The following is a 24648-nucleotide window of genomic DNA, read 5'->3' as shown; positions in this document are numbered from 1 at the left end:
GCTGATAGTCCTAGAATCAAGCCATACTTTGGTAGCAGTGGTTTACGGATTTGGCTGTTAAGGACATTTTTAAGTGAATTAAGAAGATGTACTATGTAAAAATCAAATCTGGAAAAAAGTCCCCAGAATAAAGAAAAACATTTTCTAACACAGAAGAACAGCATTCAAAAAGTCCACACTTTCATGTAGTCAAGTATTTGTGGAGTTTATGTGCTTTTACAATGATAAACAACCCAATTACTCATAACTGAGAATGATCACTAAGCAAAATCTTCACACAATGGCACCTGCAATAAATTTGTTCAGATAGGCTGAATAGTTCCTAGTCAATCTCTAGAGTACTAGGCCCAGATGAAGTCATTCTACACTAGGATCTGATGCTGACTTTAAGAACAATGTTCGCTATTTAGAGTAAATGTGACTAGCAGACATGGTACAGAACAGAAGCTTATTGTTATGCCCACTATACAAAATTTGTTCCTGTAAACAATTATATGGTGATACATCCAAAGCAAAATAATAACAACAACAACAATGCCTTGCTTGTTAAAATAAGATGAACGTATGTGATGCTATTGTGTAATCACACACTATATTTTTATGTATTGCTTTTTATTGCAACAGAGAGCCAATGGTGTAGTGGTTAAAATGTTGAACTGGGACTTGGGAGATCCAGGTTCTAGTCCTCGCTTAGCCATGAAGCTCACTGGGTGACTCAGTGACTCTCAGCTTAACCTACCTCACAGGGTTGTTGGGATGATAAAATGGAAAGGAGGAGGACCGTGTAAGCTGCTCTGCTGGAAAAAAGGCTGGATAAATAAATAATAGGATAAATCTCCACAAGATTTCAGATTCAGCAGTTCTGCTCTCTTGCCTACTCCTCACACTCTTGGCTTACCTTGAAAGCTACTGGCAAGGTTTCATTAAACTCTCAGTGAGACTTCTTGCATGCACGCTACCACTTGGTGCATGTCCAGTGCAACTCAGCGACTGTACTGGAAATGCACAAGTCAATGGAAGATAGTGGCACCTCTTAATTGGATGTAGGTGAGAATCTAATCAGTACTCAATAAGCCGGGAATTCTGTCTCTGTGTGCGTGTGTGACAGAGAGCATTTGCATGTGCACACAGGAGCACACACTTGCTTTTCTGAGATTACTAATATAATTCACTGGCTTCCCTTTCCTCATGCCTAATTTTCAGGATACAAAATGTGGGAAAGGCCATGATTCATGTAAGATTCACTGGTTTGTAGAAAAAATAGCATTTGTGCACATTTAATCAAGTAAAACTGAATTTGATTTTGTTGTATTATTACTTTTACAAAAAGATATTGTCTGGAGCAGAGGTAGGCAATGTAAACCCAGCAGAGGGTAGCTGGCTAGCCAAGTCTCTTCACCCACACAGCAGGCCCCCATTGTTGCTGTGCAGTGACTGTCAGAGGCAATCTTTTTTTCTAAGGCGGAATCTCAACAGGCTGGATACCATTTGCAGCCTCATTCTCTGTCCCACCCCTACCCCCTTGTTCACCCTGACAAGAACATCTACTCAAAGGCGACTGAGATTCAGTCAAATGTTTTTCTCAACTGTCTGAATATTTCCTCACACAAGAACAAAGGTCTATGTTTTAACATGTAATGTATTATACGCAAGTAGAGACTTACAAATTTAGCTTTAGAAAGCATGTTATGGAAAGTAGCGGAGAGAGTTAGCATTACTCATCATTCTGAAGTCAAGATCAGACAATTCTACTATAGGCAACGAGCTGTATTTAGTTCTAACTTCTAACACAGAATTCCCCAATGCTGATCCATGGATGATTACATGAATTTGGCTGTGAAATGGTCTGTAAAATTAGGCATATCAAACTGAGCCAGAAAATATACTTGAAGTATATAACATTATCATATTTCAAGAGTAAGTGCAATATGAGGAATGTAAATGCAGCCGAGCCCTTTCAGAGCTAAGAAGAAAATAACGAATCAACAGTGTCATACTTTAGGAACCAAAATGAGTGGATTCATTTCCAACAGTTCTGAGTACAGAATATGACAGAATGCAATTTGCAGTAGTGTCATGTTTATCCTTGGCAATGGGTCCCCAGCTGTTTTTTACCCCAATGTTCCAAATCACAAGAGCATGTTCCTCTAGTCAAGCAAATCTTCTCATAGCAACATCTAGAGAGTAAATATTGGAATGATACAGGTTCTCTCCGCCCCTACAAATGAGACCCTATTTAAAAGTCAATATGACATCAAGTGATGGCAATCAAGTGATGGCAGAAATGGTGACATAGTTGTGTCTGATGTGACACGTCTGGCCATTAAAGGCCTCTCAGTGCTTCTTGTGATTTTTAAATCGCATCAGAGCAGGTAATAACACTAAAAAAACAGCTCAGTTTATTGGTAATAATCTGCTTCTAAGCATATCTAATATATATATAATAAAAAGGCTGTATGCTATAGCTGCACAAAGCAAGATAGTACCCTAGCATGTTAGAGACTAAGGGTGCCATCCTATGCATATTTAGACAGAAAAACGTCCTACAGCTCATGCACAGAATTGCACCCTAGGTGGTTTACTGTTGTGTGAGGTTTCAAAGATAACAGCTTATCAGAGTCCTGTAGAGAATATAGTATCTGGAAGGCACACAGAAGAAGACATGTCCAATATATTTAATTAGTGCCCTACAGTAACCTGTCAGCTTGTAATAATATTAACACAAATGCACATGATAGCTGTACACCACAGAAAGGAAACATTACTGAATGAGAGATTCTTGTGGGGATAATAGGTGGTGGTGGTGGGGAGACTCCCGTTTCAACTTTCCCATGATTCAATAAAGTAAACCTAGGTGATATAGTCAGTAGTTTTCTTATCCCAGATTTTGGAACAGGTCGACTAAAAGAAAATAGGAGGAAGATCACACGAACTCCCAGAATCCTTTAAGAACCTCAAGGAAATACATAAAAGTAAAGCATGTGTGAAAAATAGAGAAATGCTTCAGTGATGTCACAACAACAACATGACAACACACACAAATGGGGAAAGGTGGGAAGAGTCAGGAAAAAAATTCAAGCCTCCCTTAGGTTGCAATCCTATACACACTTACCTGGGACTAAGTCCCTTTGAAATCAATGGGGCTTGCTTCTGAGTAGACCTCTATGGGATGTGCAGTTAGTGACTTTATCTTTAGAGGAACACAGTAGGACACTGACAACCACAGGCTTAGGGAAACATTTCTGTACCTGTTGAAAATAATTTTCCACTGTCTTCCAAAATTGGGAGAAAGAGGAAAGCCAAGTATAGAACACTCTAAGCCCTGATTCACACAATTGTTTTTGATGAAGAAAAGTCACTGTGGGGTCACTTTCCCCCACATTTTGTGTGTGTGGTGAAGTAGTCTTGGGAATGTGCTGTCTCCACTCTGGCTGCCCATGGTGGTGCAGCTAAGAGAGCATCTGCAGGAGTGGGAAACTGTTTTTTCTCATTCTATAAGTTCCCCGTCAGATTTCATAAGCTGACAGTATCTGCATGAGCCCTTGCATGAAGGTGGGGTGCAGTCCTCTTAAAACCCAGCGTGACTAAATGACGTAAGTCAGGGAACTGGCATATATGTAGTGCTCTTTCGTAAATGTATGTTCTTCCATTAAAAAAACAAGCTAATCTGGTGGCTCACAAAAACCTAATTTACACATAAAAGCCTCTTTAGTTTTCCCTTTCCAATTATTTTTGATAGAAGAAACCGGTTTTTACTAAATACCCAGATTTTATAATACATATTTAACATAACACATTCCCTGTTTTCCACTACTCCCTATCATGAGCTCTTCTTTAAGTGCTTTGCATGTACTCAGAAATCTTTAGTCAACAGTTTTTGTTTTATATTATTGCTAGGAAGAAAACACTGGTGACGTATAAGGGGGTATCTCTGATCTACACTGGGGGGAGGGTGGCAGAATGATAGTCAAATCTAGGCACAATGGTTTGGCTTTCCAAGGCATTTTAAATATTCTTCTGATAGGCAATTACAAGACATATTCCAATCTGCCTCCTAATGATCCAGAAGGCAATGAGGGATGCTTTCACTGTGGAGGCCTCTCTTTGGATCTCAACATGCATCTTGACAAGCCAGTGCCTAAACTTTGCAGAACCTGACAAGTGACCTGTGCACAAGGAGCTGAAGTTAAAAAAGAGAAGCAGCAAAGCCCCATCGCTTTGTGCATTTCCACAATCCTTTTTGGATCCTGGCCACTACCATTACAGGTGAGTTTCTTCTATGGATTCTGCCTTGTTTTGCATCAAGTTTACTCTTTCCTTCCTTGCTAGCCAGGTATCAGCTATCAAGATCCTTTACATCAGGGATGCAGAATCTCTTTCCACCCAAGGGACAAACTATTTCAGAGAAGCTCTTGAGGGCCACATTTCAGTGGTGGGTGGGCCAAAGGCAAAAGGGTGAGGGCCAAAACTACAAAAAATACCAGCATATTGTAGCTTACAGTTCTTACTGCCAACAACTAAGCCGTAAGAGAGGCATTTCAACCTTTTAGAAAAATCTGCACAAAAGCCAGGCTCTCAACACTCATTTTTTTTTTCCTATGACATCTTCACCGGGAGGAGGAGAAGAATTTAACATACCATTTAAATCTAGACTTTTTCTAAAACGTTAATGGTCCTTGTACTATAATTGTTTAGTTTTGCCACTGTGATTACAGAAAAAAATATAGAAAGTAAACTGCTCACTTGTATTTATCTTCTGAAGTGAGATGTGCTTTTCCAACTGTCTGCGAAGTTTCACTTCTGCCCCATATTTTCCTGTGGTTCCATTATCAGCCAGAATGAAATGAGAGTGCATACTGTTGAGAACTGTCAGCTTACTCATCGGATTGGACATTGTTTGGTATGGCCGGACCACCTGCATATGAGAGAAAAGCAGAGAATGCAACCATAGTGATAAATAGTATGAAAGTTCGGATAAAGGCTAGTCTAGAGATTCAACATGCACCCATGTCAAATAAAAACAAGTTCATACACATGCATTCACACACACACCTTGATGAAATCTCAGATCATCATCTACTCTGGAATAGTTTCACTAGCAAATTCAGAATTAAGTGGTTTAAAGATACAAGAACTTAACACACTGTTCTAGAGAAGTGCCAAATGAATCAAACATTTTACACTAGAGTATCAAAGCAGCACTGCAAAAACTGTAACGAACACATTCATGCTAATATTAAGCATCTCTTGATGTAGTGGTGGTGATGAGGTCTGAATCTGGCCCTGTATGAGATCTATGGCTAACCTGCATGTCTTGTTAGATATATTAGTACTTAGCTTGTTTGCTTTTAAAGTTGTTGACCTGTAGGAATTCTTACTATAATGCAATTTAGGACAATACTGGAGGATGGACTGGGAGGAAAGTTACAACTTTGCAAAAGTAGCTCTCTTCAAAGCAGCTCTCCTCAAAACAGTACAGATATACAAATACAAGGAAATAGCAACATCCCTTTCGTTTCACTAATCTGGACATCTTTTGTTACTCTTTCAACTGTCAGTGGGAAATCTTAGCAGAAAACAACTTGTCTTTAATATAAACTTTGTTTTTTGTTGAATCAAAACAATATATATCTGTCTTAAAGCATCTGTTTCAAACATTATCACTTGGTTAAAATTCTATAGTTAGAAGCATCTTCCTTTTGTTCTTCAAGTGTCAGTACTTACTATGTGTTTGTTTGCCCTTTATGGACAAATCAAAGCCTCGATATACCTCTTTCATTGTTACATGTGCCATCACACAAAGTAGAGCAGAATTCACTCAGGCAAAGAAAAAAGCAGATTGGGAAAGAGGAAGTAGATAAGTTGCAAAAACTCTGCACCAGTATTGCAAGATGTAGATTATCTGTGACAAAAGTAATTCCATTCTTTATTAGACTGAAGAACTGCAAATATCAATGAAGACTGCTTTTCTGTGGGGAAAACTACTCTCTCCATTCTTTGCTTCAGTTAATAATTCTGCCCTAATATCTTTTAGGGTTTTCAGTTATCAGAAACAGAACAAGAGGGTTCATTTCATCCTTTACCACAACAGTTAAGTACTTATTAAATAGTATTAGATGAAAGTTCAATTTTGATAATCTGTTTTCTCTCACTGACTGAAATAAAAAAAGGCAGCTGAAGTATATTTTACTTCCAAGAAGAGCAGAAGGTTGAAGTAGAAGTCGTTATTGTCTTTGTTTATGGGGAAATTAATCTGCTGGCAGATCCAGTCTTGTTTTTCTATAGCATAGTGGTAACTTACATGTCAATTTCACTTTCTTATGGAATATAATGCTGCTTCCCATTAACAACCTCAGACAACCCTCAAAACCACAGGAGAAAAGAATCACAGCTCACTTTGCATTGATGGACTGCATAGTGCCAAGCAGAATTTGAAAATTATGTCTGAATGAACATGCTAGCCTGATGTTGTAAAAATTAGGATCTCTAAGAATATATGCACCCAACACAGCTTATGTCAGTTAGCTGGGATGTGACACGTAGCCTGATCCTATGCATATTTACTTAGAAGGAAGTTCCACTGAGTTCAATGGGGCTTACTTTCAAGTGAGCACAGGACTGCAGCCTTAGACACATGCTATGCACACACAGGGCTCAATCCTATTCATGCTGAGACAGGAAAAGTCCTACAACTCCCAGCATTCCCCAGCCAGCATTACTCTGAAAGTTGTAGGACTTTTTTCTGTCTAAACATGCATTGGATTGTATCCTTAATTATTTAAAAGTGTATGGTAGCATGGTGGGGGCCACTTCTCTGTGTGTGATCCCATGGTGCTGCTGTAAGGTTTAAAGGGCTATAACTCTGTGTGTGCGTGCATGTGTGCGTGTTTGTGTGTACCATGAAACTGTCACCTGCTCAAGATGAGGAAGCAACAACTCTTGGTAAAGATCTGTACAACTGTTCTCTCCGACTTTTGCAGGTATTATCACTGCTGCATGAACACACAGAAAAACTACTGTAACGTTTAAAGGGCATCTTACTTGAAAGTAAATCCCACCAAACTCTGTGAGATTTGCTTCTGTATAAATATGCATAGGCTCGGTCTGCATATGCGGTAAATGTTTGAAACTGGGGAGACAGAGGTCTGGTAACTCGTTAGCATTCTGCTTTAAGAACATAGGAAGCTGCCTTAAATGGACTCAGACCATTGGTCCAATATTGTCAACGCTGACTGGCAGCAGCTCTCCGTGGTTTCAGGCAGAGGTTTTTCCAGCCCTACCTAGGGATGATGGGGATTGAACCTGGGATTTTCTGCATGCAAAGTATGTGCTCAGCCACTGAGCTATGGCCCCTCCCATGCGCTTTATGGTCCTAAAAGTAGGGCCTAAATTAACCAAGTCTATTTCTTATTACTGGGAAGATTGCTGGGGACAGTTCCGGCCATTAAAAGCAGTGCTCCAACTCACTGCAGGAGCTGGTCTAAGCAGCTGTCCAATATTTGAAGAAACCACACTTCAGTCAGCTCTGTTGTAGCTGAAACTGGGTGCATATAAAAGGAAGCTAAGCTAAGATCATGAATCAGAATATTTATGTAAAATATAAGTTCGTATAGTCTACTTTATTTTTTCTACTGCCATAGTTCTCCACCTATAATCAAGTTTATATTATGGTTTATAAAACAGGAGTGTGTTACGAAGTACCCCAAAATTCTGCTGATCTGGGAAAATGTGGCCTGTATCTGGACGGGACTAAGGTTTATTGGTCTTGGAGAAAAGGGCAGAAAAACAGGTCCCATAAGATGTTAAGGCATTGCACAACCCAAGAGGAGATTCAGACTTCTTGCATAAACTTTCTTGGCCAGCTACTGTGCTCTGATTGCCTTAATTCCTCAGTTAACACTTGCAAATTTCAGATCTTGCCTCAGGACAACACCTACAGAAGCCCCCACCATGAAAATATTTTATGATGATTTCTAACCTTCCTGTTTAAGCCAAATAGAAAGAAAAATAAAGAATTCAATGCCCTTTAAAGCTGTAAGAAACTAGGGTTGGCGGAGAATTTCTCCCTGAAACTTCGGGGGGCCGAGCGCCAACATGTTCGGCCCCCCGAAGACGTTTCGGGGAGAAATTCTCCGCACCCCCTGCCCCCCGCACCCCACCCGGGACGGGACTTACCTTTCCCGAATGTCCCTCCCGGCGGCGGGTCCCGGCGGCGGTTTGTCGGGTCTTCGTCAGGGGCGGGGGCGGCAGCCGATCTTTCGACCGGCTGCCGCCGCCGCCATTCCAATAAAACTAAAAAAAAAACCCGCCCCCGTGATAGGCTACGTGACGATTAACGTAGCCTATCATGGCTGACTTTGCAGATCTAGCCGTGATAGGCTACGTTAATCGTCACATAGCCTATCATGGGGGTGTGTTTTTTTTTTAAACTTTTTATTTCGCGGCCGGGCGAGGCGAGGCGCCTCCTCCCCAGCCTGAATTTCGGCCGGGCGAGGCGGGAAGCCTCCCCCCCCGGCCTGAACTTTGGGGGGAGAGCAGCGAAGCGCCTCCCCCCACCACGAAAAGCTGCGAGACCAGGTAAGTGGCTTTCGTGCACTCCTATAAGAAACCCAATATTGTGTAAGCAAGCATGCCTACATGATTCTTTTGTCACCTTCACTTAAGACCACCACCAAAATCCCCCTGGCTATTTTGCTCACCTGGACCTGTGAAAGCCAGAAATATGAACCCATCAACTCCCATCAGGAAAGAAAGAAATTGTCTTCTTTCTTCCCTTAATGTATGACACCTAAAAATCCATTTTCCAACATCCTTCAATAATCTTGAAAGGAAGACTTGTTTTGTTTTATTCTGATTATTACATCATGAGAGAAAAAGGATAAAAACAGCAACCCAAATTCATAGAAGAGCAGCAAGGAAAAGAAGGAAAGAGGACACCTTCCATCCTTTCTGCTCAGAAGAGCAACCCCCCCTTTCCTCTCTTTTTTCTCCCCTTCTTTCCCAGAGAAGGAACTCAACAGAGCTTCCCATCACTTCACCAGCCAGCAGATATTGTTGTTGTTCAGTCGTTAAGTTGTGTCTGACTCTTCGTGACCCCATGGACCACAGCACACCAGGCCTTCCTGTCCTCCGCTCTCTCCCGGAGTGTGCTCAAGTTCATATTCATTGCATCGGTGATGCTATCTATCCATCTCATCCTCTGCCGTCCCCTTCTCCTTTTGCCTTCAATCTTTCCCAGCATCAGGGTCTTTTCCAGGGAGTTTTCTCTTCTCATTAGGTGGCCAAAATATTTGAGCTTCAGCTTCAGTATCTGTCCTTCCAATGAGCACTCAGGGTTGATTTCCTTTAGGATTGACTGATTTGACCTCCTTGCAGTTCAGGGGACTCGTAAGAGTCTTCTCCAGCACCACAGTTCGAAAGCATCAATTCTTCAGCACTCAGCCTTCCTTATAGTCCAGCTCTCACAACTAGGGATGTACGAAAGTGACTTACCTTTCGCGGATTATGTTGATGGTGGGGGCGGAGGCGCTCCGTCCCTCCCCCCGGAATCCTGGCCGGCCGGCTGTGCTCCGCAGGGATTCTGCGGAGCCGCCGGCCGGCTCCGCCAGCAGCCGGACGTCCGGCCGCCGGCTAGCAGGGACGCAAATGGCAGATTCGGACTCCCCGAGATCCATGGTGGAATTCTCTGACATCCCTACTCACAACCATACATTACTACTGGGAAAACCATAGCTTTGATTATACGGACCTTTGTCGGCAAGGTGATGTCTCTGCTTCTTACTACGCTGTCTAGGTTTGCCATAGCTTTCCTCCCAAGGAGCAAGCGTCTTTTAATTTCACGGATACAGTCACTGTCTGCAGTGACCTTGGAGCCCAAGAAAATACCATCTGTCACTGCTTCCATTTCTTCCCCTTCTATATGCCAGGAAGTGATGGGGCCAGATGCCATGATCTTCGTTTTTTTAATGTTGAGTTTCAAACCAGCTTTTGCACTCTCCACTTTCACCCTCAACAACAGGCTCTTTAGATCCTCTTCGCTTTCTGCCATTAGGGTGGTATCGTCTGCGTATCTGAGGTTGTTGATAATTCTCCCGGCAATCTTAATTCCGAGCTGTGATTCATCCAACCCGGCATTTCTCAGGATGTACTCTGCATATAAGTTAAATAAGCAGGGCGACAATATGCAGCCTTGTCGTACTCCTTTCCCAATTTTGAACCAATCGGTTGTTCCATGTCTGGTTCTTACTGTTGCTTCTTGACCCTCGTACAGGTTTCTCAGGAGACAGGTAAGGTGGTCAGGTACTCCCAACTCTTTAAGAATTTGCCAGAGTTTGTTGTGATCCACACAATCAAAGGCTTTAGCGTAGTCAATGAAGCAGAAATAGACGTTTTTCTGGAATTCTTTTGCTTTCTCCATGATCCAGCAAATGTTGGTGATCTGATCGTTGTATCATCTTTTCTTCCCCTTCTCTCTTTTCTTCCCTTTTCCTAATATTCCACCCAATACCAAACTCCAAAACTCCTAGGCTTTAGCTCTTTCTCCCTCCACTTTCTCCCCAAACCCTGCATTTCCTCTAAAACTCTCTCTCTCTCAACCCCCCCCCCAACAGTCTGTTACTCCCCCATTCAAATCATCCCAAGCTGAAAGTTCCTTCTCCCCTTTCTACACATACAAACACACACACGATTTCCTGTGCATCCCAGTGTACTTCACTATTGACTTTAAATGCTTGCCTTTTAACCTTTTGGGTGTTAATGTATGATTCTAATTCCCCAAATGTATGCATAGTTCTAATTCCCCTGATGTGTGATTTTAATTCATTTTAAACTCTTCTTTAATAAATCAAAGATTTGCTTTCAAAGACCTTGTTGTGGTCTCTGACTCTCTCAACTTTTGGGGGTATCAGGTTTTCCTAAGCGCCCAGAGTTCAACGCTAAAAGATCCCTCAGGTATGTGTTTGGTTTACATGTATGTGATATGCATGTCCATGTAAATTAAAGCATACTTTGTAACAAGTGAATTACAAATAGCACACATAGAGTTCTGTGTGTGTGTGTGTGTGTGTGTGTGAGACCACATCCAGGTAAACCATGCACAAAATAGCAATGCAAATCTGGATAAGAAAAGGGAGAGGCATATTTACTTTAAAAAACATCATTTAGACCATGCATCTATTTTGGGACAAAACCGGGGGTATCTTAATTATACACCCGTTCACATTCTAAAGAAGTGATTGCTTACTTTTCTTATGTGAACACCTTCTTTGTGTGCTATTAATTTACTAAATTCTTGTCTCCTGTATGTTGGTTGTCCAGACATTCACATGTAACAAAACCAGTTGCTGAAGTTGCTCTGAACAAAGGCCAGTAAGTGGGCCGGTTGGCTGGAAAAAGTGTCTATACAAAACTCAGAGAATGATTCATTTTGTTGTGGGATAACCACTCTAAGACACAATTCAGATCCTATAAACTAAATGTAAGGCCTGGTTAAATATTTCCATTTGCTTCAGTCGCTATTGCAGTCCATTTCAACTTCCAAGTTAGCAAATCATCCTTCTCTTTAAAGCTTCCTTTCTTATAGCAAATGCTGTATTGTTTTCGAGGTAAACAGGAATGTTCCTCTGTCCCTACTCTGAATTCACCTGCAGGGCAAGCCAATTACACTGTGTGAGAGAAAGCAATATAGACAGACAGAAACAGAGCTGGATTCTCATCTTGCAAATATTATGCATTTCCATTTTGAGTGGTGTAGTGGTTAGAGACATGGTGAGATCAGTGAGACATGGGTTCAAATCCCCACTCAGCTGTGAATCTCACTGGATCATCTTTGGCCATTCATTACCTTTCAATGTAACCTTTCAATATTTTTTAATTTTTTTATTGCATTTATATCCCGCCTTTTTCCCTCTTGCAAGGAACCCAAGGCGGCTTACATTATCCTCCTCCTCTCCATTTTATCCTCACAACAACAACCCTGTGAGGTAGGTTGGGCTGAGAGTCTGTGACTGGCCCAAAGCCACCCAGTGAGCTTCCATGGCTGAGTGGGGACTTGAACCTGGATCTCTGGGGGCGGGGGGACTATGCATACTGCCCTCAGCTATTTGGAGGAAGGGCAAAATGTAAGAAAAACACATTCCAAACATCAAAGGGATGTTTTGACAGTTTCTTACATTTTGATAGTGAGCTAACTAGGCATACTAAATCTAGTCTTGGTGTTACAAGAGTGATTTGAATTTTGTAATCCTTTTACTGTTGGTTGATTTGTTTCTAAGGGAGGCAGGGGTTGTTATGTTTTTTGCATAGACACTTGATTTTTCATAATGTTGTTCACAACTGGTTTAGATTTAATCCATGTGTTCAGTACTACAAAACATCATCCCTTCTTTTCAGCTATGGTTTATTAAATAAATAGCAGAGATTTTACAAATTCCAGAATGAACAATCTCAGGGGAACGTATTAAAAATGTACACAGATATCGGACACCTAAAAACTATATTTAAACCAAGTAGAGTTCTGCAGCATCTTAAAGACTAACAGATTAAAAGTAGCATATAGGGTAGATTTTATGCTACAAATAATACATTAGCCTTTAAGGTGACACAGGATTTGGATTTGGTTTTGCTGTAACATACATTTGAATGTATGTACATTCAGCTACCCATCAGCTACACAGCTACCCATTTGAAATACCTCCCAGAAAATAATATGTGGTTATGAAAGTAATCTGAGGCATTTTATAAACATAAGTTCAAAAGTAGTGGAAAACGCTGATGCAAATTTTACAGCACAGGACAGAATCCAATAGTGACTGTCTGTGAGCAGCCAGCCTTGCCAATTCTGTCTTGCAGGAAGCACCCATGGCTTGCCCAGTGGAGATTTGGGAGACAGCCAGTGTGGTGTAGTGGCAAGAGTGTTGGACTGGGAGCTGGGAGATCCGGGTTCTAGTCCCCACTCGGCCATGGAAGCACACTTGGTGACTTTGGGCCAGTCACACATTCTCAGCCCAACCTACCTCACAGGGTTGTTGTTGTGAGGATAAAATGGAGAGGAGGAGGATAATGTAAGCCGCCTTGGGTTCCTTGCAAGAGGAAAAAAGGCGGGGTATAAATGCAATAATAAATTTAGCACTTCTGGGGGCAACCTGAAATGAGTGGAAACACTCTGGAACAGGGCAGGTTGGTGGAACTCATGGAACGGAAGCAGCAGTGGGCACCCCCTCACAGATGGACAGCATTAGATACTGCCCATAGTTGTTATGCATGTAAAACAGATGTTCTCAATCTTTGTCACCAAGGCCATACATATTAAATACCACTCAGAGCTGTCATCAAAAATGGAATATCCATGTTGTGAATTCTTTCTCTTTCCCTGCATAGGTTTTACTCTGTGTTGTGATGTCATCATGTGATGAGTTCCCTGCTTTCATTCTGTGTCACTGGCTGCTGCTGACATGCACAAGGAAACTCATCATGTAATGTCATCATGACATGGGGTAAGTAAAGGGATTATCCAAGATGACACCTAGGGAAGGTAACAGTGTCATCAGTAGATAACAGAGAAGGAGAAAAGAGGAGAGGGGATGGGATGGGATGGGATAATACAAACTGAATGATATAAGGCTGTCCTTAAATAGTATTAAAAGTGAAATAGTAATTTCCTTGCCTTTTATAATTTCCATTAGGTTAAAATCACAACTAGGCACTGCTATGTATGTATTGTATAAAAGCATCTGAGACTTCTCTCTGTTTTAACCTTGGCATCATTTACAAGATATCATGGATATTACTCCTGCCTGGGAAGCTCTGAAAAGCTCAATATCCAGAACACATTGACAAACCAAGATGCTGAAGATAAGCCAGAGACTTACATCCTTGCCAATCAGGTCCTCTTGGTTTTCTACAATCCCCCAGGGTGCAATTCCAATGGTGCAGATCTTCCCTCTAGATTTTGAGGCATGGTCTTTCAGTGCATCGCCAACATGCCGAATGACTCCTGAAAAAGAAGAGAAATGCATGCATATGATTAAAAAATAGAATACAAATCCCTTTAGTACTCCTATCTCTCATAAAATGAATATGTGGGTGTAGTTCTCTCTTACTGTTATACTCTGCATATGGATCATGGCAAAATGCAAAAATAATATCCTGTTAAAAATAAAATAAAAGAACAACTTTTATGCAATAGCAGCAAATAGCCACACCTTTACCTTTATTGTTGCTAGTAGTTCTGGAATTCTGTGCTTTAAAAAAAAAACACAACCAAATTTTGTGACAGGGAAACTCAAATATTGTGTCTCACAAACGAATTATGCAATTGGAATAAGTTATGAAAATTAAGGGAGGGAAAGCCAGCCATGGGTTTGCACGCAAAAGCTCTGGGCACAAAGAGGGCAACTACAAGCCATGTGTCTATATCTCCTGCTACTCCTTTGCTTTAACCAATACAGGCCTCCTCAAACGCCACATTCTGTTCCTGAACCAGGAAAGGAAACATGCAGGAAGTGCATTTTCTGCCATGTGGCTAGGAAGAAAGGAAGGGGAAATGGAGACAGAGAAGGCCTGGCTACATATTAAGGTCTCAGCAAAGATGTTCCTGCATAGAGGAAGGACAGGTCAGGGATTTGGACAGCAAATGTAGCTCATCCAGAAAAGTAATCTTAATGGACCAACCACTATTGTTAATTAACATTTATATATCATCTGATTTGCTAAAAAAAAAAAAAAAGTAATCAAGGTAGTGTACAATGCTTTAAAACAACGCTTTAAAACCTTAACACAATAAAAAAACACAACACCACAATAAAACACCTCTTAATGAGTGGGAAGGACATGCCTTTTCAACTAATGCCCTGCCTAGGCATTTGCCTGAATAATGCGTGATGGCTTAAACTGGGTAGGAGGGCAGGGCCTTGCATGCTACCCCTGCCCCTACATTCCTGTGCATGCTGGCCCTGCCCCCTACATTTCCATGCATGCTGGCCCTACCCCCTACATCCCTGTGTGCAGTGACATCTGCCCCCTCTGTCCCTGACCTTGCCATGTTGAGTCTGAAGGGGCATTCTACTCAGGTTCACTTGACTGTGAGTGGAACTCTCCAGAGTATAACTCTGGTTTGTTAGGGTCCCAGATCATGCAGAGAGTTCTACTCTCATTCAAGTTCATTGAAACAGCTTTAGCTTAGGAACCCCTTTTAATAACTTTCTTTACATATCTTCAAAAATAACCAGCTGGATTTGTATTAAACCAACCTCAGCTTCATGGATTCTATTCTTACTAGCCGGTATCTTCTGTTCGATCTAAAAGTGTCTGATAACATGTCAGATATTGCACTGCTCAGTTCCTGCATTGTACCTATCTGGAAATGCCATATATGCCACTTCCATAAGGCCAAACTAAATGTGATGCTGAATGTATTTTTGCAGTCAATATGCAGACTTTTAAAAATGCAAATAGCTGTGTGCGCGCGAGGTGGGGTGGGGGCAATCAGGATCAGGACCATCACAGGCAGGCAGGGAGTCCTAACAAAAATCACTAATGGGCCCTTTCCTCCCAATGCAAAAAGCAGCATTGGGGAGGGTAATTTTTGTTGGAATTGAGGCCGGGGTGAGGGGATAACCTCTGTCTTTGCTCAGCCCCCACTGCAGATAGCTGCGTTTTAAAAAACATGCATGCTAAATGTAAAAGTGTATTTAATGTCACATTTTGTTTGAGAAAGGGCAGGAGAGAAATGTAACAAATGGATTTAATGCTATTCACGTCTTCGAATGCAATGACAGGAATCTATCAGGATCTTAGCACAGTGAAAACCTTTCTTTGCCATCATGGCCTCTGCCAATTTAGTTACCTGTGTTTACTCCTCCAGTAAATATCCATGCTCCAGTTGTCATGGCAGCTTTAATGAGGCCTTTCCCAAAGACTTGCTTGAGCTTTGGCTGAAGTTCAAAATTTTGGAGACCTCCATGCACAGAGATTAGAAGTTTGGGTAATTCAAGCTGCCATTCCTTGGTCATCAAGTGTAGAAGAAGATCAGGCTTTGTGTCAAAAGACACACGCACATACTACAGAATGAAGGACATTGATTTAAAACTAAAGCAAAAAGGTGAAGAAAAGTTGGCAATTTAACATATCACTTCCATGTTACAGGAACTACATAGAGAACTACAGATTCTTTTTTTGGCTATCAAAGCGATAGCATTCCATAACATAAGACATGACAATAATGCATGAACATTCTATAAAATATTTACATAGCACAGGATCCAAAGAACTGTAGAACTTATTGTAGAACAAGTTAACAAATTTAAATATTTGGGGATCATTTCCAGTAGCTCAAGATCCTTTAAAACCCATGTGGCAGAGGCCAAAGAGAATGTAGGCCAAACATTCAGAAGACCAGTTAAATTCTTTTTGTATAAAGGAGGCAAATTCATTCCACCCCCCAGCACTCAAGGTTTACTGGGCAAAAGGCTCTGGGGCAGCTATTCTATGAAGCCCAATTATGGCATTGTATGGACTTGCAAATGACTGAGGCTACCCAAAATAATATTCCAGGTTCCATATAGTACACTTTCTTCATTGCTACAAGCTGAAACTAATTTACCAAGTTAAGTCTTTGGAGGGAGGCTTCGAGGGCAGCAACAAGGAAGAGGGCCTTCTTGGTGGTGGCTCCCCATTCGTGGAATAAATTGGACCGCCTAGCACCAACATTGTCATCTTTTTGGTGCCAGTTTAAAACTGCCCTCTTCCCTGAGGCATTTGGCAACGTATAATGAGTCTCTTGATTGTCTCTGGCTGATTGTTTTTGTTTTAGATATATGTTGTTGTGTGTGTTATTAGTTCTATGTTATCACATGAATGGTTGTATATTTTATATAATGTATTTGAATGGTTTTTAATTTTTGTGAACTGCCCAGAGGGCTTCGGCTATGGGGCAGTATAGAAATATAATAAATGGATGGATGGATGGATGAATGAATGATAGCATATTGGATCAAGCTACCCTTTGGAAGCATCCCTAAACTTTCCAAGCTAGCAACGTCTTGTGTTCTGCATAGTGATTGGATTAAATCTGTGACCAGGTGGGTAGCAACGTCAGCATTATCCCCTGCCTTTCCGTTATTACAGGATCAGGGAAAAGCTTTAGATCAGGTGAAGCAACGTATGCTGGATTTGGACTTTCACGAATTGCTGGCTGCCCACAATTTGCCATCCCACCAAAACTGACAACTGTGGCACAGCTGTTTTTAAAGACAATATGGCCTGGCTATGGCAGCAACAAATAAATCCTTACAGCACCAGTAAACACTACTACTGTTACGATAAGAAGAATGAATGCACTATGACACCCTCGAGTTTAGGACATTTTATTGAAATGGAAAAGCGGCTTCAGTACACCATGAGCATCTCTGGAAAGGAAAGGTTCCTCCTGTGCAAGCACCAGGTCATTGCTGATGTCAGGAGCGCCCTAGCTGCCTCTTGCAGTCCCCTCCAATAGCCAACTCAGGACACAGACCAGGAATTCTTTCCAAGACTTTATTCCTTTATTACTCTTTCAGAATACTAGTCGCTAGCGCCAAAGCAAGGAACAGCACTGGGGAAAGATAGCTGAGTAGCCTAAGCTCCAGGTAAGGCAGTTGGTCCCCGTTTGAAGGAGAATCACGGGAAGACCCTGAACTTATGGGCTAGGAAGAGATCCTCCCTCTTTCCCTTGGGTCCTCATGACGTGACCGTTGTTTGCGTGCCAAACGAGCGCTACGCCTCCTCTCCACGCCCTACATCTGTCGTCGCTCCCTGTGTCTGCGCCGAGCATCCAGCAAGCCCCCCTTTAGTGCTCTCTCACTGCCAGGCTCACTATCTATCCCAGGAATGGTGGCAGGAGGAATCTCTGCCAGCTGCTGTGCTTGTGAGAGATAAGCGAGCTCCTCTCCCATGGATTGCTGTTCCTCCTCAGAATCAGAACTGCTCTGGGGCTCTATTGGCTCAGTTTCCACCCTGACAGCTGACCCTAGAGGGATGCCGCTTGTGCTGGCGTTTTCATGGCAGACTATAGCAGGGTGGTTTGCCATTGCCTTCCCCAGTCGTGACTACCTTTCCCCCAGCAAGCTGGGTACTCATTTTACTGACCTCAGAAGGATGGAAGGCTAAGTTGACCTGAGCCAGCTACCTGGGACCCAGCTTCCGCTGGGATCGAACTCAGGTCGTGGGGAGAGTTTCGGTTGCAATACTGCCACCTACCACTCTGCGCCACACAAGGCTCTCTACAACAGCTTAAAATCCCGCATTTAAAAGGGGGCTTTCTGCTTCTGTTTTAAGTGCAGGATCATAACGGACTCCCTTCATACACGCTTTCTCTCCTCCTTTCCCCCTCCTCCTCCCCCTTATCTGAGTCTTCCATAGGTTTCATTGGTCTAGCCCCTCTTCTTGTGGCTTTTCCTTTTTCACAGAGGGAACTCAAGCGGAACTCAAGCGCGGTAATTTGATAACTCATTAACTCCGATCTTTTAAAAAAATGGAATAAAGGTCATTTAGTGCGGGAGATGCCCTGGAGGTTGACGACGTCATCTAAAGGACCCTCAAACTTCCATGAGTGAGCAATCTCAATAGCCAGATAAAAGCTCCATGTGAAGTAGCCCCATATTTAGATCTGATAATGATTTTCTTAAATGTGGTAGCTGCCAGAAAGTATTAAGAGTGTAAAAAAAGTGTATGCACTGTATACTAGATGAGCATGTACTGGACCTGTACTGTTCTTTTTAGGATATTACAATCTTTTAATGCCTGCAGCACTGCAGTTAAAAGCCATAGGCAGCTGGAGTCCTTGACATAGCCTAATTGTTAATAAGCTTCAGTGGGAATGAAGGGCTACCATAAGATTTCAACGTGTAAGAGAACCATATTCCTTGTATACTATCATATGAGGTGTTTCTGGTTTTGTTGAATTTGGCCTTTTAAGCCTCAAATGGAATTTTATGACTACTGGAATTGGAAAAACACTTTTCAACATAGTAATACAGTATTTGGGAAAATTCCATTTGCAATTCTACTTTAGAAGAAATCTGGTATATATCACTTCATAAGTTGCTAACATTAAGTTTGTGTTCAAGTGAGTATCTTTATAGGCACAAAAGGACTCATTACTTTTGCCAATTAGCAGCTCTTCTGCACAGCCCCACAAACTATTTTTAATGTCAAGGAAATTTGAGCAGAGATTTGCTGTGTAGCCATAAAAATACTGACTAGGCAAATGCTGATCAAATACTATATGTTAATGTATACATTAGAAATTCTGACTACGTATTTATGTAAAAGACTTTTCAGCCAACCTTAAGTAAAATTATCTGATGGTATACAAAATAATGTCACCAGTATGAAATCACAATTAAAGGCCGAACAGCACTATAAAAATTCAGAAGAATAGATCTGACCTTTTTAAGCAGCCAGTTCACATTCTGTGAATGGTCCTTTGCCTGGCAGTGAAAAGCCAATACACGTGGAGCAATGTGTGCCTTCCTGGGGAAGAGGGCGTGCCATAAGCAGGGTGCCATGACTGAAAAGGCCCTCTCTCTGGTTATCACACCTAACCTTGGATGGTGGGGGACCTGGAGGTGAGTTTCAGATAATGAATGCTGTGTTCAGGCAGGCTCATGTTGTCCGAGACAGTCCTTTAGGTAATTAGTTCCAAGCTTTTTTGAGGTTTTGTAGGTAAGCACCAGCACTTTGAATTGCTTCACCTCCCCTTCCCCAGAACTCAGGACCAGACATTTCTTTAAATCCATATCTAGCAGCTACGTCTCCCCTCTGCACATTTTTACTATAGAGTAGGTGCAGGTCCCCTGATCTGAATCAGGACCCTAGTGATTCAGCGATATTTTATAAATAAATAAATAAATAATCTTTGGTGCCTCACTCTGACCACCCAAATAATGGGGTGGTTTACACATTCGACATTAATCAATAAAACAACCAATACAACTTGGGAATTGCAGCTTTGCATACAAAGTCAGATCTTGAGGTGTTGGGATTTATACAGGCTTCTGTCTGCCTCTCTTATCAATGCAAAGGATGTAGTTGGCGAAATTATAGAGTCTACCTGTGATATGGACAAATGCCCATCCCAGCTGGGCAAAGCCAGTTGGGAAAAGTTGTGTTATTTGCTGGAGTTAATAATGCAGAGTGATAGGTGGCAATACTGCAACCGAAACTCTCCCCATGACCTGAGTTCGATCTCAGCGGAAGCCGGGTCTCAGGTAGCTGGCTCAGGTCGACTCAGCCCTCCATCCTTCCGAGGTCAGTAAAATTAGTACCCAGCTTGCTGGGGGAAAGGTAGTCACGACTGGGGAAGGCAATGGCAAACCACCCTGCTATAGTCTGCCATAAAAACGCCAGTGTAAGCAGCGTCCCTCTAGGGCTCAGTAATGACCTGGTGCTTGCACAGGAGGAACCTTTCCTTTTTCTTTCCTAATAATGTACACCTTATTCAGGGAAGGTAGTGTGCTTGGTGACCTTAAATAGGGCCAAGCACGATGGCTGAGAAAATGTCCCATAAACTAAACTAAAAGGGGAGGGGCATTTTGCTATCTAAACTAAAGCACCAAGTTGGCTGTTTGGTTCGCTAGAGTGGATATCTGCAGCAGAAATATGCTTTATAGAAGGCAGCCTGATGTCTTTATCCTGGGCTCAGGCAATGTTACTATTTAATAGTATAGCTCATTCATATATATATATATATATATACAGAGAGAGAGAGAGAGAGAGAGAGAGAGAGAGAGAAGAGTAAGCAAACTGCTGATGTTGACAAAATAAATAGAACTGCGAAGTGTCTTTTTGTGGAGAGAACAAATTACTTTTTAGAGATAACCTGAAATTCTCTGAAATCACACACAGCAGACTGCATTCTGTTTTAAAGTTACATCAGTATCTAAAAGTGCCTGATGTTTTCCTTGGACATCTGACAACAAGGGCATTTGTCTCCTTTAAATTAATGCAATACACTGCACTGCAGAGGGAAGTCGGTTATTCTATATTAAAGAAGCATACTTTTAATAAACAAGACATATTTGCTCGGTTCTTTTTTTTTAATGCAAAAAGCAGTGGGAGTTGATCTGCTTCTCACCTATCAGCAAAACTGACAAAACATAATAAAAATGTTGCCCAGTGTTTTATTTTTTTTATTGACATCTGTATGAAGCCCTCACGTTATTTCCTGGGGACAGGACCAAATGTAACTCAAACAATTAGTATGTCTGTTTTATATCTACAGTATGAAATACCTTAACATATTAAACAGGACACGGACATGTGCACATTGTAAAATATGCACATTGTTTTTTGTTGTATTAGGACTTGCCTTATCACTTTAGAAAATATTGGGAACATGATAGATGCCTTATTCGAGGTGGACAGAGTAGGAGGCAAAATATAGAGATGTTGCTGAAAATGCCAGCCACGTATTGGTTTCTCCACTCCCTTTCTGTAAAGTATGGTACAATTTACCTCATGCTCTGATATAATTACACCTAATCTCCACTCCAACTGTAACCAAGCTTGAAGCACATTTAGGTAAGCCCAGGAATCTGCCTGATACAGTGTATTGTCTCAGTATTGTCTACACTGAGTGTCAGAGGCTTTGCAATCATAGAATTGGAAGGTACCTCTGAGACAATCTAGTCCAACCCCCTGCTCAGTGCAGACTCTGCACTGCAGCCAAACAAATATATAATAAAATATTCAGGCAGGAGTCTTTGCCAGCCCTATATGCCTGGCCATGTTTGGTCAACCACCTGTGCGCTTGACCCTTCTTCTTCATGACTTATTATATCTAACAGGGAGAAGATGTCCAGCTGGCAGTAATTAGGCCACTTCTGAAGAAGCATAACCCAGACCAGGAGGATGTTAACAACTATAGGCAAGTTGCCAACATCCCCTTCTTGGGCAAGGTGCTTCCAACTCCAGATGCTCTTGAATAAAACTGATTGTCTAGATCCATTTCAATGAGGCTTCAGGCCTGGCTTTGGAACAGATACTGCCTTGGTCACCCTGTGGGATGGCCTTTGCCGATATAGGGACAGGAGAGTGCAGCTGTGTTTTCTTGGACCTCTCAGCAGCTTTCAGTACCATCAAACTTGGACTGGACTGGCTATCTGGACTGGGTGTTGGAGGTACTGCATTGCAATGGTTCTGCTCCTGCCTGGATGGCTGGTTTCAAAAGGTGGTACAGAGGGATTACTCCTCTTTCCCTTGGCAGCTAAACTGTGGGGTTCTACATGGCTCTATTTTGTCCCCTATGCTGTTTAACACCTACATGAAATCACTGGGAGAGGTTATCCAGAGATGTGGACTGAGGTGTCATCAATATGCAGATGACACCCAACTCTATCCCCCCTTTTCCTTAAATCCAGGTGAGGCAGTACTGTTCTGAATCAGTGCCTGGGTGCAGTAATAGACTGGATGAGGGCCAATACACTGAGACTCAATCCAGACAAGAGACAGGTACTGTTGGTGGGTGGCTCATCTACCTGGCTGTGTGGTGTTTAATCTGTTCTGCAGGGGGTTGTAATCAGGACAGGTTTGTATTTTGCGGGTGCTCTTGTATCCAACATTGTTACTGGAGGTACAGGTGGCCTTGGTGGCTTGGAGCACCTTTTATCAGCTTAGGCTGATATACCAACTACAGCCCTGTCGGGAAAGAGATACCCTAGCTACAGTTAACCTCTAGTTTGGATTACTGCAACATGTTATATGACAGTCTGCTTTCGAAAATTGTCCAGAAACTTTATCTGGTCCAAAATAGGGAACAATATTGTTTACAGGAACTCATTTATATGATCATATTAGGCCAGTGCTTTGTGATCTGCATGGCTTCCAGTACATTTCCAGGCTCAAAATGCTGGTATTACCTTTCAAAGCTCGAAATTGCTTGGGACCAGACTACTTGAAGGATCACCTCATCTGATTATCTATCTATCTATCCATCCATCCATCCATCCATCCATCCATCTATCTAATTACATTTATATCCTGCCTTTCTTCCTCTAGCAGGGGAACTAAGGCAGCTTACATGGCCCTCCTCCTCTCCATTTTATCCTATTATTTATATGCCTGCCTGGACCTTAGGATCTTTAGAGGTGCTCCTGGGGAATGAGGTAGAGTGGGTGGCTACTAAGGAGAGGGCCTTTTCAGTGACGGCGCCCCGGTTGTGGAATGCCCTCCCCAGAGATGCTCGCCTGGTGCCTATGTTGTGGTATTTTTGGCACCAGGTGAAGCCCTTTTTATTCTCCTAGGCTTTTTATTCATTCAGTTCTTTAAACCTGTTTAGGTCTTGCACTGCTGCTGCTTTTGTTTTGTTTTACTTTTGTTTTATTTTGTTTTGAATTTTTACGTTCTTACAGTATGTTTTATTATGTTTTTATATTGTATGGTTTGAAGTTTTATTGGTGAAGCACCTGAGAGCTTCAGCTATTGGGCAGCATAGAAATGTAATCAATAAATAACCAAACAAACCTGAGACATTTTGCATACAAAACATGTGCTTTACCACTGAGTTGTGTTTCTTGCCCACATTGTTCCTGCTCTAGCCGTGCTCTCCTCTGTAACCTATATAAAAGATGCCACATACAATGATTGTGCTGTAAAATTAGGAACTATCTTGCCCCTTATATGGCATGCCCATCAAAGACAATCCCTTGCAAGAAAAGCAGACACATATACTGGTTTGGTGGAACGCATTCTGGCATGATGATATTTTTAATTACCATGGCTTTGTTTGAGTGACCCCCTCCTTGGAATTCAATGGTTCCAAAGGCATCAGTGGGGCTGAGCTGAGTGTGCTTGCTGATTGACCACTTCTCTGACTGGATGTCATTTCGAGCAAGCCGGCTTTCATTTTTCTCATTCTGAATAATGGAGATACTTGGAGTAAGTCCCACATGTTGGCCTATTAGGCGTCCACAGCAACACCTATGGTATTAAGCAAAAACGTTACTTGCATTTCTTGGCATGACAAAGAAACTGCCTGGATTTAACCAAGCCACTGAAAATCTTTCAGCCCTTAAAGCTGCCTTTTGGTCAGTAGTCAGGGACAGATATGAAGTTGCATACAGGACTTCCACAGCACCTTGTTGAAGGAGAAGTTTCAATAGGTGTAGCTTTCCTCATCCCTGTAAGATTTGCTGTACCTGGCAAAATTCCCTCTAATATAGAAGTACAAAAAGGAAAGGTGTCTCGTCACCCTTCCTTTGAGGTCCCACTTTGCTATGACTTGCTTTATTGTCACAGACTCAAAGGAGATGAGGTGACACCTTTTACTGTCCAAGCTGTGGGCCAGTGCTAACATAACAATGGAGTTGCTTTGGGAATGCATTATTCACACAACTAGTTTTAAGACGAGCTGCATATATTGCATTTCTCCAGAATGCAGAATCTAGATTATGAGATGTTGTTTCTTCAACATTCCCCACACCCCTTTCTTTCTGATAAAACATTGTCACAAGCAAGCATCCACAAGTAAAGCCATCCCAGGTTGCACAATGGCCCTCAGAGGAAGGTTTTGCATGTCAGTTCACATTTAACTTGCTTGAAATCACTGCATTATAGCCTTTTCACATTTTCTTAAAGATGACATGAGAAAGCGACATTGCAGTGATTTCAAGA

General features: G+C 41.9%; 1 protein-coding gene across 2 annotated transcripts in view; it reads right to left on the bottom strand.

Moving 5' to 3' along the window:
* The window catches only part of TRPM3 (transient receptor potential cation channel subfamily M member 3), a 502221-nt gene that overhangs the window by 139612 nt on the left and 337961 nt on the right, over positions 1 to 24648 (bottom strand). For both annotated transcript variants that reach the window (XM_084832121.1, XM_084832122.1), the window contains exons 3-6: positions 23751 to 23955; positions 15845 to 16058; positions 13869 to 13993; positions 4744 to 4915 (exon numbers count right to left, since the gene is read on the bottom strand). In XM_084832121.1, the coding sequence (XP_084688247.1) occupies positions 4744 to 4915; positions 13869 to 13993; positions 15845 to 16058; positions 23751 to 23955 (716 nt within the window). The remainder of the gene's footprint in view (positions 1 to 4743; positions 4916 to 13868; positions 13994 to 15844; positions 16059 to 23750; positions 23956 to 24648) is intronic.

This window comes from Heloderma suspectum, chromosome 2 (genome assembly GCF_057233095.1).
Source record: "Heloderma suspectum isolate Gila_16-S chromosome 2, 16-S_ref, whole genome shotgun sequence".
NCBI classification, from domain to species: domain Eukaryota; kingdom Metazoa; phylum Chordata; class Lepidosauria; order Squamata; family Helodermatidae; genus Heloderma; species Heloderma suspectum.
Note: the sequence above shows the minus strand (reverse complement) of the source record. Positions and strands in the feature narration are given on the sequence as shown.